The following is an 18,061-nucleotide window of genomic DNA, read 5'->3' on the forward strand; positions in this document are numbered from 1 at the left end:
GTTGAAGTATCTCTGTCTACGACTAGATGGCTCGGTCTTACAAACAACATCGGTAATTTCGTAATAAAGGTACTGATTCCTCAATACGTAATTAATAAAATGTTACTTTGAGGCAGCAACCACTGGTGTTCAAAGTGTTAATCATCTGAAAATTTAACCATGTGTTCTTCCTGCCGCGATGTATATAAACAATACCATTTCGTCATTTACTATCAGTCGTGATGTATTCTAATAGTCAGCAATGTATTGTCACATTAGTACGTATGACCTTAGTATATTCTATGAGGAAAGGGACTTGTATGGTTCTTTCAACATCATTAATTCCCTTAAAACAATAGTAAATCATGAAGTCAGATGTTAGTTACAGAGGCACGCACCTGATTTTCTTTGGAGTTGCGGAGAAAGTAAGCGAGTGAGACAAGTAAAGAATCGGCCTCTTAATTCCACGGTCTGTGACGTGATAGTTGTTAGCAGCCGTGGCACGCAGAGCAGACTGCGACCAGGAAATGAAGGCAATTTCCGGTCGTGGCGAATGTATTAAACGCCTCTCGCAGACCGCGCTGCGCACGGATGCCTGCATTAAGGGGCGCGCTTCGCGGGATGCATACCAACCAGGAGGCAGGCGCTTCCCCACGACCTACACATCTGCGACACAGTAGCCAATTATTATTAATATTATTATTAATATTATTATTTGTGAGTTGGGGCGCTAAACAGCCAGGTCGTCAGCCCTAGTAGCCAATTAGAAGCTGCCAAATGTTGTACCACCATACAGCGAGGCCTTCAGAGGTGGTGGTACAGATTGCTGTACACACCGGTACCTCTAATACCCAGTAGCACGTCCTCTTGCATTGATGCATGGCTTTATTCGTCGTGGCATACTATCCACAAGTTTATCAAGGCATTGTTTGTCCAGATTGTCCCACTCCTCAACGGCGATTCGGCGTAGATCCGTCAAAGTGGATGGTGGGCCACGTCGTCCATAAAAAACCATTTTCAGTCAATTCCAGGCATGTTCGATAGGTTTAATGTCTGAAGGACATGCTGGTCACTCTAGTCGAGCGATGTCGTTACCTGAAGGAATACATTCACAAGATGCGCAAAATAGGAGCGCGAATTGTCGTCCATGAAGACGAATGCCTCGCCGATAAGCTGCAGATTTGGTTTAACTATCGGTCGGAGGATGGCATTAACGTATCGCACAGCCGCTATGGCGCTTCCATGGCCAGCAGCAGGGAACTTTCACCTTGCTGCACTCGCTGGACAGTGTGTCTAAGGCGTTCAGCCTGACCGGCTTGCCTCCAAACACGTTTCCGACGATTGTCTGGTTGAAGTCATATGCGACATTCATCGGTGAAGAGAACGTGATGCCAATCCTGAGCGGTCCATTCGGCATGTTGTCATGCCCATCAGAACCGCGCTGCATGGTGTCGTGGTTGCAAAGATGGACCTCGCCATGGACGTCGGGGGTGAAGTTGCGCATCATGCAGCCTCGTTCACACAGTTTGAGTCGTAACACGAAAAGCATTATTCAACATGGTGGCGTTGCTGTCAGAGTTCCTCCGAGCCATAATCCGTAGTTAGCGGTCTTCCATTGCAGTAGAAGGGGGGGGGGGGGGGCAGCGGCCTGAGCGAGGCATGTCATCGACAGTTCCTGTCTCTCTGTATCTCCTCCATGTCCGAACAACATCGCTTTATGTCAGACCAGGAGTCGAACCCAAGTGTCTTGCTTACTAGGCAGACACAGTGTTTATCCCAACTGCGCGGACTAGGCAAGCACCGCTCTCGTCAGACCCAATTTTCAATTCACCCACACACTACTTACGTAGTGCCCTTTGCCCATTAGCCTCATTATTTGTGAGATAATGCCGATTCCCGTAAGCGTTCGAGTGTGGTTGCATCTGCACTGACGTATCCGAAAGTACACAAATTTTCAACGTATCTCATCGATTTAAATCAATGCCGACTAGCAGCTAAGGTCATTTATTCTTTTGTGTCTTACCTCGATTACATGGCTGTCGCCTATCTGGATACCGTTCGTGACACAGAAGTAGCATGGGTTGCATAAAACGACGTTTTATGCCCCATCTCAACCACCCTGTAGGTCGTAAAATGACTTACAATTTTGCAAGCCCATTCACTGGAAAATGTGAATACTCTCTGAAAACTGGAAATTTGTGGTAAGGACTATGGGACCAAACTGCTGAAGTCATCGGTCCCTAGGCTTACACACTAATTAAACTAACTTACGCTAAGGACAACACACACACACACACACACACACACACACACACACACACACACACACACACACACACACCCATGCCCGAGGGAGAACTCGAACCTCCGACGGGGGGAGCCGCATGAACCGTGAACGGCTATTCCGAGCGGCAAAATACTCTTGCAAAATGTGCTGCAAATAGAGTTAGTACTCTAACAGTAATAAATTAAAAAGTAAGCGGTATACTTTTTTCCTCTCATAATTCTGTGCTAGCAGTAGTTTCGAGATTGTTTGAGCTTAAGTGCAAAGTTTGTTCGAAGTAGATAAGTGCTCTCATTCTCAGATACTGGATGAATATAATCTAGGTATTTTGCACGCCGTGAGTTATACTGCCTCACGACTTATATACAGTTTCTCACCATAATACTTGTCTTACTTGTTGAACTTTTACCGTGAGTTTATAGTTCTCAAAGAGTAGATCATGACAGCATTTGAACTACTTAAATTCAGCCAATACTTATATGGATTACTGAGAAACAAATTTTTGTTGTCCGTGGCATTAACTAGATAATGTGCAACTGCGACCGGGTGATATTTTTAATGGTTTGGTAATGTAAATTACAAAATTTTCATATAAATATCAAGAGATAAAATGTTATTAAAACTATAGAAGCTTTTTTCTTCTACTTGTTAAGTGTGACATCCTGCTACGGAGTGACGAATTGGTAGAAAAATGTGTTCATTGGTATGTTCAGTTTTTTACATAACTTTTATTACAAAATCTGAAAGGGACTCCACAGCACATAAACAAAACTTCGTGGTGAGACCCCGAGCACCGCACTGCGGCTCCTCCTAAGACCTCCAGCGACGTGAGTGGCCAGCTCTGCAGCCCGGGCGGAATCCCGGGAAACTCGGCCACTGGTTGTAAAGTTTCGACGCCTTCGTTTTAGGAACTGCGTCGTCCTCCCCGCTCCAAAACCAGGGACGAAGTTCTGGGTCCGCTGCACAAACTGTGGCGCCTGGCGCCGGCTGAAGCTGGGTGCATTTCGCCATCGTCTTCGCGTCCTGACTCAAACGGAACCGAAGGAAAGCTCCGCTTATCTGAGACACACTTGAGAACTAGTCTAAAAATACCGTTCTTTCTTCGTACACGAAGAGACAGTAAACCAACTACTCAGCATTATAATGGATAGCTCGTTTCTACTTTCATTCATTAATTCACGTCAATCCCATCATGAATGTGAGCGTTCAGAGATGTGGAAGTAGTAGTTGTACATAGACAGGCAGCAACAACCATTGCTGGCTACTTCTGAAAACTACTACAACAAATTATTACTAGTGGTAATCCACTCATACTAATAATTATGATATTACTTCATGTTCGATTCCATGGGAATGATTGTGAAGTAATTCAGGACAGAAAGGAGGTCAGCATCGGTCGTAATATCAGGTTTTTTTGTTGCCGATCTGTATTTCAGCCAACAGAGCGCCATCATTTGTGCTTTATAGGTAGTCATGTAGACTCAACGTAATTACACTCCTGGAAATTGAAATAAGAACACCGTGAATTCATTGTCCCAGGAAGGGGAAACTTTATTGACACATTCCTGGGGTCAGATACATCACATGATCACACTGACAGAACCACAGGCACATAGACACAGGCAACAGAGCAAGCACAATGTCGGCACTAGTACAGTGTATATCCACCTTTCGCAGCAATGCAGGCTGCTATTCTCCCATGGAGACGATCGTAGAGATGCTGGATGTAGTCCTGTGGAACGGCTTGCCATGCCATTTCCAACTGGCGCCTCAGTTGGACCAGCGTTCGTGCTCGACGTGCAGACCGCGTGAGACGACGCTTCATCCAGTCCCAAACATGCTCAATGGGGGACAGATCCGGAGATCTTGCTGGCCAGGGTAGTTGACTTACACCTTCTAGAGCACGTTGGGTGGCACGGGATACATGCGGACGTGCATTGTCCTGTTGGAACAGCAAGTTCCCTTGCCGGTCTAGGAATGGTAGAACGATGGGTTCGATGACGGTTTGGATGTACCGTGCACTATTCAGTGTCCCCTCGACGATCACCAGTGGTGTACGGCCAGTGTAGGAGATCGCTCCCCACACCATGATGCCGGGTGTTGGCCCTGTGTGCCTCGGTCGTATGCAGTCCTGATTGTGGCGCTCACCTGCACGGCGCCAAACACGCATACGACCATCATTCGCACCAAGGCAGAAGCGACTCTCATCGCTGAAGACGACACGTCTCCATTCGTCCCTCCATTCACGCCTGTCGCGACACCACTGGAGGCGGGCTGCACGATGTTGGGGCGTGAGCGGAAGACGGCCTAACGGTGTGCGGGACCGTAGCCCAGCTTCATGGAGACGGTTGCGAATGGTCCTCGCCGATACCCCAGGAGCAACAGTGTCCCTAATTTGCTGGGAAGTGGCGGTGCGGTCCCCTACGGCACTGCGTAGGATCCTACGGTCTTGGCGTGCATCCGTGCGTCGCTGCGGTCCGGTCCCAGGTCGACGGGCACGTGCACCTTCCGCCGACCACTGGCGACAACATCGATGTACTGTGGAGACCTCACGCCCCACGTGTTGAGCAATTCGGCGGTACGTCCACCCGGCCTCCCGCATGCCCACTATACGCCCTCGCTCAAAGTCCGTCAACTGCACATACGGTTCACGTCCACGCTGTCGCGGCATGCTACCAGTGTTAAAGACTGCGATGGAGCTCCGTATGCCACGGCAAACTGGCTGACACTGACGGCGGCGGTGCACAAATGCTGCGCAGCTAGCGCCATTCGACGGCCAACACCGCGGTTCCTGGTGTGTCCGCTGCGCCGTGCGTGTGATCATTGCTTGTACAGCCCTCTCGCAGTGTCCGGAGCAAGTATGGTGGGTCTGACACACCGGTGTCAATGTGTTCTTTTTTCCATTTCCAGGAGTGTATAACGACGTATATTCCAAATGTAAGACAGGTACAAGCATTAGTTGAACTCTGTACAATCTTAATTGCGGAGAAAAATAACAACGTAGAGTGCCCACCGGTATTATAAAGCCCTTCCTGCTCCCTGAAGGAGACTGTGGTTTACTGACAGAACATCAACTTCCATCTTAAGGGGGAGCTTACACCACGGAAAATTCTTCAACATCTCCGTAGGGTAGGAGTCAAAGGTTCCTCAACTTGTTGACACAACTCAACAGTGGGAGATGATTTAAAACCTATATTCACTCCCCGTGAATGCCGTCGCGATTTGTAAGTCACTATCGGAAAGAGAATAAGCATGTTAAAACACTAATTTTCCCACTATTATCACCACAATTCTTGCGTCAGAAAAACCACTCGTTACGGCTTTCGGAGATATTGTTAGCTGCATGTGCGCTGGACTCAGATTTCTCATTGATAGCTTCTGTAACATAGTGCAGAAAGCCTGCCAGGCGACAGCGTCACATCAATGTAGTCCTTCATCTTTACCTTATGGAAACTACGGTATAACGAGATGATGATACAATATCACTTCACAACGAATTTTGCTGCCCACTTCCATGATTTGTTATCATGTGTTATGAGCTACTACTGTATGACGGTACACAAACTGGTTTTGATCATGAGATAAACCGCTCAGTCAGTAGACTGCTGGCTGCTTGGTACGAACACCAAACACAAAACAAATACAACAGACACATATAAAAAATAAGATCGCCATCCACCGTCGTTCTGTAAAGCCTCAAAATAACGACAACACCAGAAATTTGTAGAACCACTTGTTCCGAAAACTCTAGGCCTGCCATCTCTGGTTGGAATTAAGTGGTATAAAGCTTGTTTTGATTTGTAGTAAATTTGTATGTATAAATTACTAGAAAATTTGTGAACATAAGTTACAAAGCAACCTGTACAAGTCTGTTTCTTCCTCGCATCGGGCCATACCAGAGAGAGAGAGAGAGAGAGAGAGAGAGAGAGAGAGAGAGAGAGAGAGAGATAGTTTATATGATATTGAATGTCTTTTAACCTCAGACTTTCAAATTTTGTGTAATGTCTGATATTCTATGAGTCATGCACGTAGCACTGATTAATCACCCCACGTCCAAAGTCGTTTAGCTGATGTCGGTGATGCCATGTCGACTACGTATCTGCCATTAATATACTGCTCAGATATCGTGTGTACATTCGTGGCCACACGCGACGTACAGTTGCGACATTCCCTGGTCATACACGGCACATCTTCATATGGAACAATCCTCCCCGCGACTTTAGGACACTAATTTTACTTCTTCTAACGGCATTCTAAACTTCTTGGGGGGGGGGGGGGGGTGGAGTAGCCTTCTACGGAAGTGAAACGTGGACGATAAGCAGTACAGGCAAGAAGGGAATAGAAGCTTTTGAAATGTGGCGCTACAGGAGAAGAAGAACGTAAAATCGGTAGACTTCATAACTCACTAAGGTGAATTGAATCGAACTGGGAGGAAAAAGAGAGTTTTAGCACAATTCATCTAAAAGAAGGGATTAGTTGGTATCCAGAGCCAGCAAGGAACGGTAAATTGGGTAATGGAGGGAAATGTAGAGACGGGGGAGGCGTAAAAAACGTACAAGAAGACCAACATTAGAATGCAGTAAGCTAATTCAGACGGATGCAAGTTGCAGAAGTTATGCAGAAATTTAAAGCTTTCTGCTTCTTTCTGAACTAAAACTGACAACATAAAAGGTATGATTTCAGTGAAAATGCCCTGAAGTGTTCCCTTTTTGTACAAGATTTTGACCACAAGAATAAATATTAACGCCTTTCAGTGAAAATGTCCTGAAGTTTTCCCTTTTTGTACAAGATTTTGACCACAAGCATAAATATTAACGCTAGCCGATCTCGATTTGCTTGATGTATTCAGAAGCAGGGAAGCTTTTACTGCGCAACGAGAACATATGGGGAGCTTGAACAAATATTTAAATGTATGCAACACTACGATCAAACCCTATAATTTCCCGGCACAACCTAAAAACGTATTTATAAGCCTAACGCCTAATCATAAATGAATATGAAATACGGTAGTCATTCCGAAGAATATTCAGGATCAGCCTGACGTGAGAAGTTGTCACCGACACTGACTTACCTCGCTGGCTGTGAAGGGCTTGGAGAGAATTCGAAGTATATCTGCTGAGGGCAGCTCGTTTTGAATAACAACTCCGCTGAAAACAGAATGCATTTAGCAGCTTGTGTTCAGATCAACTACTGATTCACTTAAAAAGAAAGAGCTCATGGAAATATCCAGAAATAATTACAATTTTCATTACTGACTGTGGGATGAGAATAAATCGAAAGCTCTTCAGAACAACTACGTTTTATTTATTTTTCCAGCGGGCAGTTGTAGTAATATTATATTTGGCGTATAACGGACCATGTGAAGTACAATGCAACAAAACACGAATATCAAAGCAAAAGGAAACTCCATACAGTGTAGAATTCGCGTATCAGTATTAAATAAGTGGAAAGGTAATTTATTCCATACCCTAATCTCGCAGATGGATAACTGAAAGACTGGTGATTCGTGAACATCGAGGAAAGTCTCTCTTTTTTAACAACGGATGTTAAGATTGGATACAACGAAAGCTACATCTGTAGCTCTAAAAGCGTTGCAAACAAAATACTACGCCAAGCTGAGCTTGCATAGCAGTGGTATCACCAAAAGTTCTTGTATGTCGACCATTGAAATGTTCCATCGACTCCATACAGGCTGCATCCCTATGATGCATTTGGCCCAACCCCTCAGGAAATAAGGTGGCCATGAAACAGCATGTAGAAGAAGCACACCCAAAAACAGGAATCAGAGTGTCTTTTTCTAATTATTTACAGGAGCACGGTGCCTCTGAACTCTGCCGCACTTATACATGATTGGTCAGCCAGCTGTTCGTCCAATGGAATCGGGCATAGATATACTTTCACTAGGTAGACAAAGACTGTAGCAAGCTTAGCAGTTGAGAACCCACGTAATGTTAACAAAGGTACGAGCATACGGAGTAGGTTCCCAGATATTTCAAGGGCCGAAGACTTCCTAAGTAATAGAACACAGTGCACTGTCCTCGTCAGCGAGTATTCATGAGAGACAAGGGTATCGTCAGGACTGCCCTATAGATGTCTGACAGAACCTCTCTTGTTGGCTATACACGTGACTGATCTGGCGGTCAGGATGAGTAGCAGTTGCGGGTGTTTCCTGATAGTGCGGTGTACGGTAAGGTGTCGAAGTTCACTGAAGGGTAAAAGATGACTTAGACGAAATTTCTAGTTGGTTCGATGACTGAATGACGGCTAGTTCTAAATGTGGAAAAACTTTAGTTGATGCAGAACAATCACGGAATATTCAAACCCAGCATTAAAATGTGTTCTTTGACACAGTCACATCGATTGAATATCTCGGCGTAACGTTCCAAAGTGATCTGAAATGGGACGAGCATATAAGGATTGTAGTAGGAAAGGCGATTGGTCGACTCCGGTTTATTGTGAGGATTTTAGGAAAGTATCATACATCTGTAAAAGGGACGGCATACAGAACACTACTGCGACCTGTACTTGAAAACTCAGATGGCTCCAAACACTATGGCACTCAACGTCTGAGGTCATCAGTCCCCTAGACTTAGAACTACTTAAACCTAACTAACCTAAGGACAACACATTCATCCATGCCCGAGGCAGGATTCGAACCTGCGACCTTAGCAGCAGCGCGGTTCCGGACTGAAGTGCGTAGAACCGCTCGGCCACAACAGCCGGCTACTTGAGTACTGCTCGAATGTTTGGGATCTCCACGAAGTCGGATAAAACGAAGACATCGGACCAATTCAGAGCCGGTCTGCTAGATTAGTTACCGCTAGGTTCGATCAACACGTAAGCATTAAGGAGGTGGTTCGGGAATTCAAATGGGAATCCCTGGAGGAAAGGCGACTTTCTTTTCGAAGAACACTATTGAGAAAATTTATAGAGAAGTGGCATTTGAAGTTGACTGCAGTACGAAGCTCCTGCCGCTAACATACATTTCGCATAAGGACCATGAAGATATGAGAAATTAGGGCTCGTACGGAGGGACCTAGACAGCCGTTCTTCCCTCCTTGTATTTGCGAGTGGGTCAGAAAAGCAAGTGGCTGGTAATGGCACAAGGTATTCTGCGCCACGCACCGTACTGTGGCTTGCGGAATGGTCTGTTCAAAACATTCCGGAACGTTGTCCGCAAAATTTTTCTAGGCTTACCTTTTCTTGCCGGCCGCTGTGGCCGAGAGGTTCTAGGCGCTTCAGCCCGGAACCGCACTGCTGCTACGGTCGCAGGTTCGAATCCTGTCTCGGGCATGGATGTGTGTGATGTCCTTAGGTTAGTTAGGTTTAAGTAGTTCTATGTCTAGGGGACTGATGACCTCAGATGTTAAGTCCCATAGTGCTTAGAGCCATTTGCACCATTTTTTTACCTTTACTTATTGAGCACCGTCTCCTTGGAAATACTCCCCTCAGCAATTGATATAGCGCTCCTAGCAGTGTTTCCACTGCCGGAAGCAGTCTTGGTAGGCCTCTTGCTGGTTCGCACAGAGCGCCGTCTGCCAGTTTTCTTTTGTGTGGTCTATAGTTGCAAATCTTCGACCTTTCAACGGGGTTTTCACCTTTGGAAATAAAAAAAGTGTCCGGAGGGGCCAGGTATGGATAGTACAAAGCATGAGACAGCACAGTGATTTCGTTTCTTGTGCAATAGTCACGCACCAACAGGAATTAATATGGGGGTGCGCTAACGTGATGCAAGAGCCATGAATTTTCTTGCCACGTTTCAGACCGTTTCCTTCTCACATCTTCTCCCATGCGTCGCATCACGTCCCAATAGTACCATCTATTAACTAATTCTTCAAAGTCAGAGAAAACTATCAGCATAGCTTTGACATTTGACCTGTCCTGACAAGCTTTTTTGGTATCGGAGAAGCTTTCCCGGCCCATTGTGAAGACTGAACCTTGGTCTCAAAAAAAATGGTTCAAATGGCTCTGAGCACTATGGGACTTAACATCTGTGGTCATCAGTCCCCTAGAGCTTAGAACTACTTAAACCTAACTAACCTAAGGACATCACATACAGCCATGCCCGAGGCAGGATTCGAACCTGCGACCGTAGCAGTCGCGCGGCTTGGTCTCAACATCATAACCGTAGACCCACGTCTCGTCACCAGTTACGATTATATTAAGGAACATCTCGTTCTCATTTACGCGATCCAAAAGCTCTTCACAGATTGCGAGGCAAAGGTCTTTCTTGGTCTTGATTCATGAGCCGTGGAATGAACTTGGCGCAACACAATGCATTCCAAGATGCTGCGTCAGGATTTCATGATATGATCCAACTGAAATGTTACATTCTTTTGCAATCTCTAGGACAGTCAATCTTAGATTGGCACGCACAATTTTGTTGACTTTCCTCACATGAGCGTCGTCGAAGGGCATCCTGAACGAGGGTCACCTTCAACTTCCATCCAGCCATGTTTAAACCGTGTGAACCATTCGCAGCACAGAGTACAGCTTATGCACTCATCACCGTAGGCTTCCTGCATCATTTGGTAAAGGTTTTGAGTTTCACGCAAAATTTAATGCAGACGCGTTGCTCCTCTAACTCTGCCGTCTCGAAATATGCAAACTGTTCGAGACAACGTTGTACTTACCACAGTACTGAATAGTAACTAACAGATAGACAACAATGAAACTTCGGGAAGTTACACATTAAGCAGAGGAGAATTCAGGGATGCCAACCGCGTTTCGCTCCAACACACCATTGGCGCGAAATTACGAATGTTGCGGTATTTTTTGAACGGACCTCGGATACGTTGTTGTTGTTGTGGTCTTCAGTCCTCAGACTGGTTTGATGCAGCTCTCCATGCATACAGTAAAGATGCATGCCCTCGGGAAAAAAATTACAGCTGTAGTTTCCCCATGCTTTCAGCCGTTCGCAGTAGCAGCACAGCAAGGTAGTTTTGGTTAGTGTTACAAGGCCAGATCAGTCAATCATCCAGACTGTTGCCCCCTGCAATTACTGAAAAGGCTGCTGCCCCTCTTCAGGAACCACACGTTTGTCTGGCCTCTCAACAGATACCCCTCCGTTGTTGTTGCACCCACGGTACTGCCATCTCTATCGCTGAGACACGCAAGCCTCCCCACCAACGGCAAGGTCCATGATTCATGGGGGAGGACCTCGGATGCACTAGTATACATCTACATGATTACTCTGCAATTCACATTTAAGTGCTTGGCAGAGGGTTCATCGAACCACAATCATACTATCTCTCTACCATTCCACTCCCGAACAGCGCTCGGGAAAAACGAACTCCTAAACCTTTCTGTTCGAGCTCTGATTTCTCTTATTTTATTTTGATGATCATTCCTACCTATGTAGGTTGGGCTCAACAAAATTTTTTCGCATTCGGAAGAGAAAGTTGGTGACTGAAATTTCGTAAATATATCTCGCCGCGACGAAAAAGTCTTTGCTTTAATGACTTCCACCCTAACTCGCGTATCATTTCTGCCACACTCTCTCCCCTATTACGTGATAATACAAAACGAGCTGCCCTTTTTTGCACCCTTTCGATGTCCTCCGTCAATCCCACCTGGTAAGGATCCCACACCACCCAGCAATATTCGAACAGAGGACGAACGAGTGTAGTGTAAGCTGTCTCTTTAGTGGACTTGTTTCATCTTCTAGGTGTCCTGCCAATGAAACGCAACCTTTGGCTCGCCTTCCCCACAATATTATCTATGTGGTCTTTCCAACTGAAGTTGTTCGTAATTTTAACACCCAGGTACTTAGTTGAATTGACAGCCTTGAGAATTGTACTATTTATCGAGTAATCGAATTCCAACCGATTTCTTTTGAAACTCATGTGGATCACCTCACACTTTTCGTTATTTAGCGTCAACTGCCACCTGCCACACCATACAGCAATCTTTTCTAAATCGCTTTGCACCGGCCGGTGTGGCCGAGCTGTTCTAGGCGTTACAGTCTGGAACCGCGCGATCACTACGGTCGCAGGTTCGAATCCTGCCTCGGGCATGGATGTGTGTGATGTCCTTAGGTTAGTTAGGTTTAAGTAGTTCTAAGTTCTAGGGGACTGATGACCTCAGAAGTTAAGTCCCATAGTGCTCAGAGCCATTTGAACCATTTTTTAAATCGCTTTGCAACTGATACTGGTCTTCGGATGACCTTACTAGACGGTAAATTACAGCATCATCTGCGAACAACCTAAGAGAACTGCTCAGATTGTCACCCAGCTCATTTATTTGGATCAGGAACAGCAGAGGTCCCAGAACGCTTCCCTGGGGAACACCTGATATCACTTCAGTTTTACTCGATGATTTGCCGTCTATTACTACGAACTGCGACCTCCCTGGCAGGAAATCGCGAATCCAGTCGCACAACTGAGACGATACCCCATAGGCCCGCAGCTTGATTAGAAGTCGCTTGTGAGGAACGGTGTCAAAAGCTTTCCGGAAATCTAGAAATAAGGAATCAACTTGAGATCCACTGTCGATAGCGGCCATTACTTCGTGCGAATAAAGTGTAGAAAAGTGCATCCTACCAGTCTTTAGACTGAAGACCACAACAAAATATTGTTTTAAATTTTTGAGTTGTAACTACGACGACGCTTCCATCACGATGTTGATAAAGTTAAAGAGCGCTTCTGTGTTGTTTCAGATGGGTCTTCGGAAGCGAAGGCGTCCGATCTCGACGATGATGGCGTGTACGAGGACGTGGGCCTGCCTGTAGAGCCAGCAGAGGACGCCGCCGCCACAACAGGTCCGGCCGCCGCCGCCACCGTCACCGCCTGCGTCACAGTCGTCTGCGTCAGCGCTGACAGCGAGCAGCGCACGCCGCTGCACGTGAGTCTCCACTCGCGTGTCGTACCTCCCAAAGTAGTCGCTATGTCACGTTCAAGGTCCAAAAATGCCACCATGTCGCTACAAGTGTTGTCCGCAGGCAGCTGCCGCAGCAGTCAGCCCTACGCGGCGATAGAAAATAGTTTTTAAAGTCGCTATCTCCTCAATAAGGCCACGGCCTTGCCGCAGCGGATACACCGGTTCCCGTGATATCACCGAAGTTGAGCTCTGTTGGGCGTGGCCGGCGATTGAATTGGTGACTATCCAGCCACCATGCGCTGTTGCGATTTTTTCGGGGTGCACTCAGCCTCGTAATGCCAATTGAGGAGCTACTCGACCGAATAGTAGCGGCTTCTGTCAAGAATACCACCATAACGACCGGGAGAGCGATGTGCTGACCCCACGCCCCTCCTATCCACATCCTCGTTTGAGGATGACACGGCGGTCGGATGGTCCTGGTACGCCAATCGTGGCCTGAAGACGGAGAGCTTTTTTTATCTCCTCAATAAAAATCTCCTTCAAAAATCTAAATCTCCTGTATTGTATAGATCTCTACAGCATATTTAAGCATGTAAAAATCTGCTCTTAATTTTAATCAGCTTAACAGTTACGTTAATTTTTTTAGAGGGGTAACTCCTACGCTGTTTTTCCAGACTTACATATCTTATTGCGTTTGTTATGTAAAAGCTTTGAAAGATCGCGCTTCATTTTTTTCCCAATATTTAGCTCTTAACAAGTATGAAATTTAATTTCTCTCTCACCAGGACAATTCAAGTAAAAATTTTGAAATTCTTGAACAGTATCTCTATTACTAAATAGCTGCGGCCAGCTAGTTGCACGTTAACTATCTAACGACTTCCAAGAGCAAAAAAATTTGAATTTTTTTAGCATTTCATACAATTATTGACCGAATCCAAAAATTTTAAATATTGTCAGGATCATCTCATTATGAGTACAATGTTACATTAAGGGTTTAACAGAATAATTTAAGTTTTAAAATTAGAAATTGTAAATACGACCTGAGGGAGCCTAACTCACGGCGCCCAAATTACCCAGACTATATTCATTCCATCATCCGAAAGTAGCAAAGTCGACATAATAGGGTTTTGTGTCTTCAACCATAATGGTGTTACATGTGTAACTTCAAATATTTAACACATTAACTCCTTCGTGAAGTAATCAGATATTGTTGTTGACGATGATGATGATGATGATGATTGGTTTTTAGGGCGCTCAACGACACGGTTATTACCGTTCGTACAAATTCCCAGTCTTAATTATAAACCTTAACAGGCACTGAAATATAAACAAATATTTTTGTATACCTCTATCCCGGTCGCCCTCTATTGAAGATCTGTTTGAGCAGTCTGTTTTCATCCAGTCTAACTAGATAGCATAAAATTTAAATTGTTGTTTCCGCATTGTGTCCATGATCTCTTCGGTGTATTTCTAGAGCTCCTCGTTCTTCTTATTCTACCAAGTCCCATCTAGGTTTCCAGAATTTTCCTGAGAATTTTCCCTTTCTTCTTTTCAAGTTCATACAACTGTCCCTTTTATATAAAATAAGATACTCGCAATCATGGAGCCGTTCTGGTTTCATAACTGAATTATAATGCCTGGTTTTGACGTTACAGATTACTACCCGTTTTTTTTCCACCGTTCTGTGTTCGTTTATAAGCAAATTTTCTTATCTATCTCCAGCTTAACTCATGATTCAGACTTATTAGAGACCCAAACCTGTTTCATTAGGATAAAATAATGATACCGAAATGAATGATGTGACGTGGGTGATGTACGTTCCTTCTTGTTCTGTGGAGGTGATGATGAGGACCCGTTGTAATACCAGGTTGGTTCAGTAAGGATGTGGGATTGAAGAAGATGGTATACGAGCTGGACGAGTACATTGCAAGGAATTAATGGATGGAATGCTAGTGTTCCGAAGGCGGATACAGTTCATGTTAAGCAGAAAAAGGATGGTTTGGTGCCTTCGTTCACGGCGGAAGTAGTAGTGAAACTCACTTCTGATGCAAAAGTTAGATTTCAGGAAATGATTCAGAGATGAGGTGCTGTATTCATCGCGCATAAAACATTATCAGTCCTGACAACATTTGTTACTGAACAAGTATATACAGTACTTAACTCTGTTCTAAGGAATACCAACGTTAGAGACAATATTTGACTAGTAATAACATTCTATCAAATTCCTAGTCAGATTAAGTTAAACGTCCAGAAAATTCGAAGTCCATTCGCTTAGCGATGAATTGGATGGGCGAGCGGCGGCCGTCGGAAGTAAACCAGCTGAATCCGCATTTGAGTTCGACTTGATCCTCCACTTCACTCTGCCGTCGACGGTAAGTGCAGACCACTATATACCCGATGGGCAGAACTATAGTGAGCAAAGCACTAATGCTGCCCAAGTGACCGACGCAGCAAAATAATGCGGCAAAGACGACGGTCTCCGTACGCCGGACCGGAACTATAGTGTCATCTCGCCGCGTACGCCTGCTACTCAGGCAACCCGGCTGCCTTTGCTGCTCCGCCTAGAGCGTCGTACCCCGTGCATACAGCGTGATGGAAGGTGGGGCATTTCCTGGTATACGTGCGGAAATACGCCAAGGTTCTCGGTAATAGAAAGTACAACAGGAAGTTTCGATTCGAGATTAAGTCGATCCCAGGGGTTTCAGAAGGTGTACTTACAATGAGTTGGACTATGGTACATGTGGGTGAAGGTAATCAGGTATGGAAAATTAGGCAGAGTGCCTTGCTTTATAGATTTTAAGTGGTGGTGGTGGTGGTGGTGGTTAGTGTCTAACGTCCCGTCGACATCGAGGTCATTAGAGACGGAGCGCAAGCTCGGGTTAGGGAAGGATTGGGAAGGAAATCGGCCGTGCCCTTTCAAAGGAACCATCCCGGCATTTGCCTGAAACGATTTAGGGAAATCACGGAAAACCTAAATCAGGATGGCCGGAGACGGGATTGAACCGTCGTCCTCCCGAATGCGAGTCCAGTGTGCTAACCACTGCGCCACCTCGCTCGGTAGATTTTAAGTGAGAGTTAAAACGTGAGAGTAGCGAAGTTAATTAAATGACGAGATAGAAGTGGGTACAGAAGGAGTATGAGAAAGTCATGTAACAAAGATAACTGGCGTCTGTGGCAAACTGCGGCTTTATACCCAACTTCCTTCCTTGCTCCCCTCCCCCTAAAGGAATCTGCTTTTTTGTTTAATACCCATCCCACTCCTCCTCCAATTGTCATTGTTAGTTTCCTACATTTGAATGCGTTATTACAGCAAAATTACAATGTAAGTGCTTTTCTTTAATTGTTGACTATTTTAGGTGGGTGTTTAGTCTGGGACTTTTTGGTTGCCTGTTTCAACAAGAAGTCATCAAAATTCCAATTGCAAACTACATACCAATCAAACCGTTTACATCTCTAACTTGTTAGTAAAATGAAATGAGCCGTTTCAAATGAAGTAAGTAAACGGTGCAAATTTAAGTAAGTTGTTTTTGTGTGATACGAGGGGACTTAAAAAGTTACGGCACACATTATTATGGCGGACCAAGTAACTTTTATTGAAACCTGCAATACACATCGAAGTGACAAAGATACCTGATACTATTTTTCAACATTATTACCAAGTCTCTGTAAGGAACAATCGGAACGTCCTACCAGTCGCTCGATTCTTCGACGACAGAAATCCATTCGTAGGTCACGAAGCATTTCGAGAACTGCTGTGTGAACGTTCCCAAAGTTGGAAAAGCTGCAACTGCTGCGAATCAACTCCTCAACTGACTGGACATTGTCGTCTGTGCTTGATGGTCTTCCTTCCCGATCAGCACAAACCATGTCTGTCCGACCTTGGTCAAATTGTTAGCACCATTTATTTAAGGGTACGCGACATGGCATTTGATTCAGAATTCCACGATGAATTTGTCTTTAATGTAGATGTTTCACCCGCAAGAATCGTACTCCGCCGCATACTTCAACTTTGGACTACATTTCCAGTTGCCGCGACACTTTATTGTGACCCTGTAAAGCACCTATTATCCATACTGCAGCATAAATGTGTCTGCAAGGTAACCACAGCACGTTATCTCTTCTGACAATGCGCCACTCTTGTTGGGCAATGGCCTTAGGGTGGCATGACATGTGTAACAGTCTTTTTGAAGCTCTTTCGTGTAAACTGAAACTAGGAGAAAATCACGCAGTCCAAAGGCACACTGTTTGCAACGTTAAAACGTTTCCTTTTCCATTGTTTCATTGCCGATTCATGCATTGCCATAATAAACAAAACAACAAACGCAAAAGGTACGCTCCGCACTGTTGTATTGGCTGACTTGGCATAGCGAAAATGGCTACATCTAGTAGTAAAAAAGAATGGAGAAATGTCTCCGAAGCAGTGAAAAGGAGGTCTTACGGAACCGTTGCGCAACGCAGCTCAGTCCGAGTCTTTACAAGATTTCCTTTCATACGTCCTTTCTGTTTCCTGCCAACTACTCATCCTCATCCTCCTCTTCCTCCTTCTCCTTCTTCTTCTTCTTCTTCTTCTTCTGCTTCCCCCTCTTCCTTTCCACATTTCTTTCGCCCATCACAGTTACGTCACTGCCAAGAGGTAGTAATGTAGAATTATCTGGGTGGGACGCTATTAAAGATCTAATTTATTTATCAAATATGTTATTTTCTTTCCACGTGTTTGTCAAACTTAACCTCAGTTTTGAAGCAGTTTACCTGCTGAATGTATTTTGACACAAGGGGAACTACCAATGCAGACAAAACTTTTCTCGCATTGGTTTTAGCATTATGTATAAAGAAGGGAAAGAAAAACTACGCTAGTTGGAAGTGAGAGATAAATAAATGCATGAAAATCTGCTAAAGAAAACATTACACTCGAAACCTGATGCTTTCATCGACTTTCGCCGAATGGACAGTCAAATTTGTTGGAATTACTTCAGAAAATAG

General features: G+C 45.0%; 1 protein-coding gene across 1 annotated transcript in view; it reads left to right on the forward strand.

Annotated features, from left to right (window-relative positions):
- The window catches only part of LOC126412919 (uncharacterized), a 342,642-nt gene that overhangs the window by 322,560 nt on the left and 2,021 nt on the right, over window positions 1-18,061 (forward strand). The window contains exon 4 of the mRNA XM_050082808.1: window positions 12,921-13,105. Within this exon, the coding sequence (XP_049938765.1) occupies window positions 12,921-13,105 (185 nt within the window). The remainder of the gene's footprint in view (window positions 1-12,920; window positions 13,106-18,061) is intronic.

Source organism: Schistocerca serialis, chromosome 7 (assembly GCF_023864345.2).
Source record: "Schistocerca serialis cubense isolate TAMUIC-IGC-003099 chromosome 7, iqSchSeri2.2, whole genome shotgun sequence".
In the NCBI taxonomy this organism is placed as follows: domain Eukaryota; kingdom Metazoa; phylum Arthropoda; class Insecta; order Orthoptera; family Acrididae; genus Schistocerca; species Schistocerca serialis.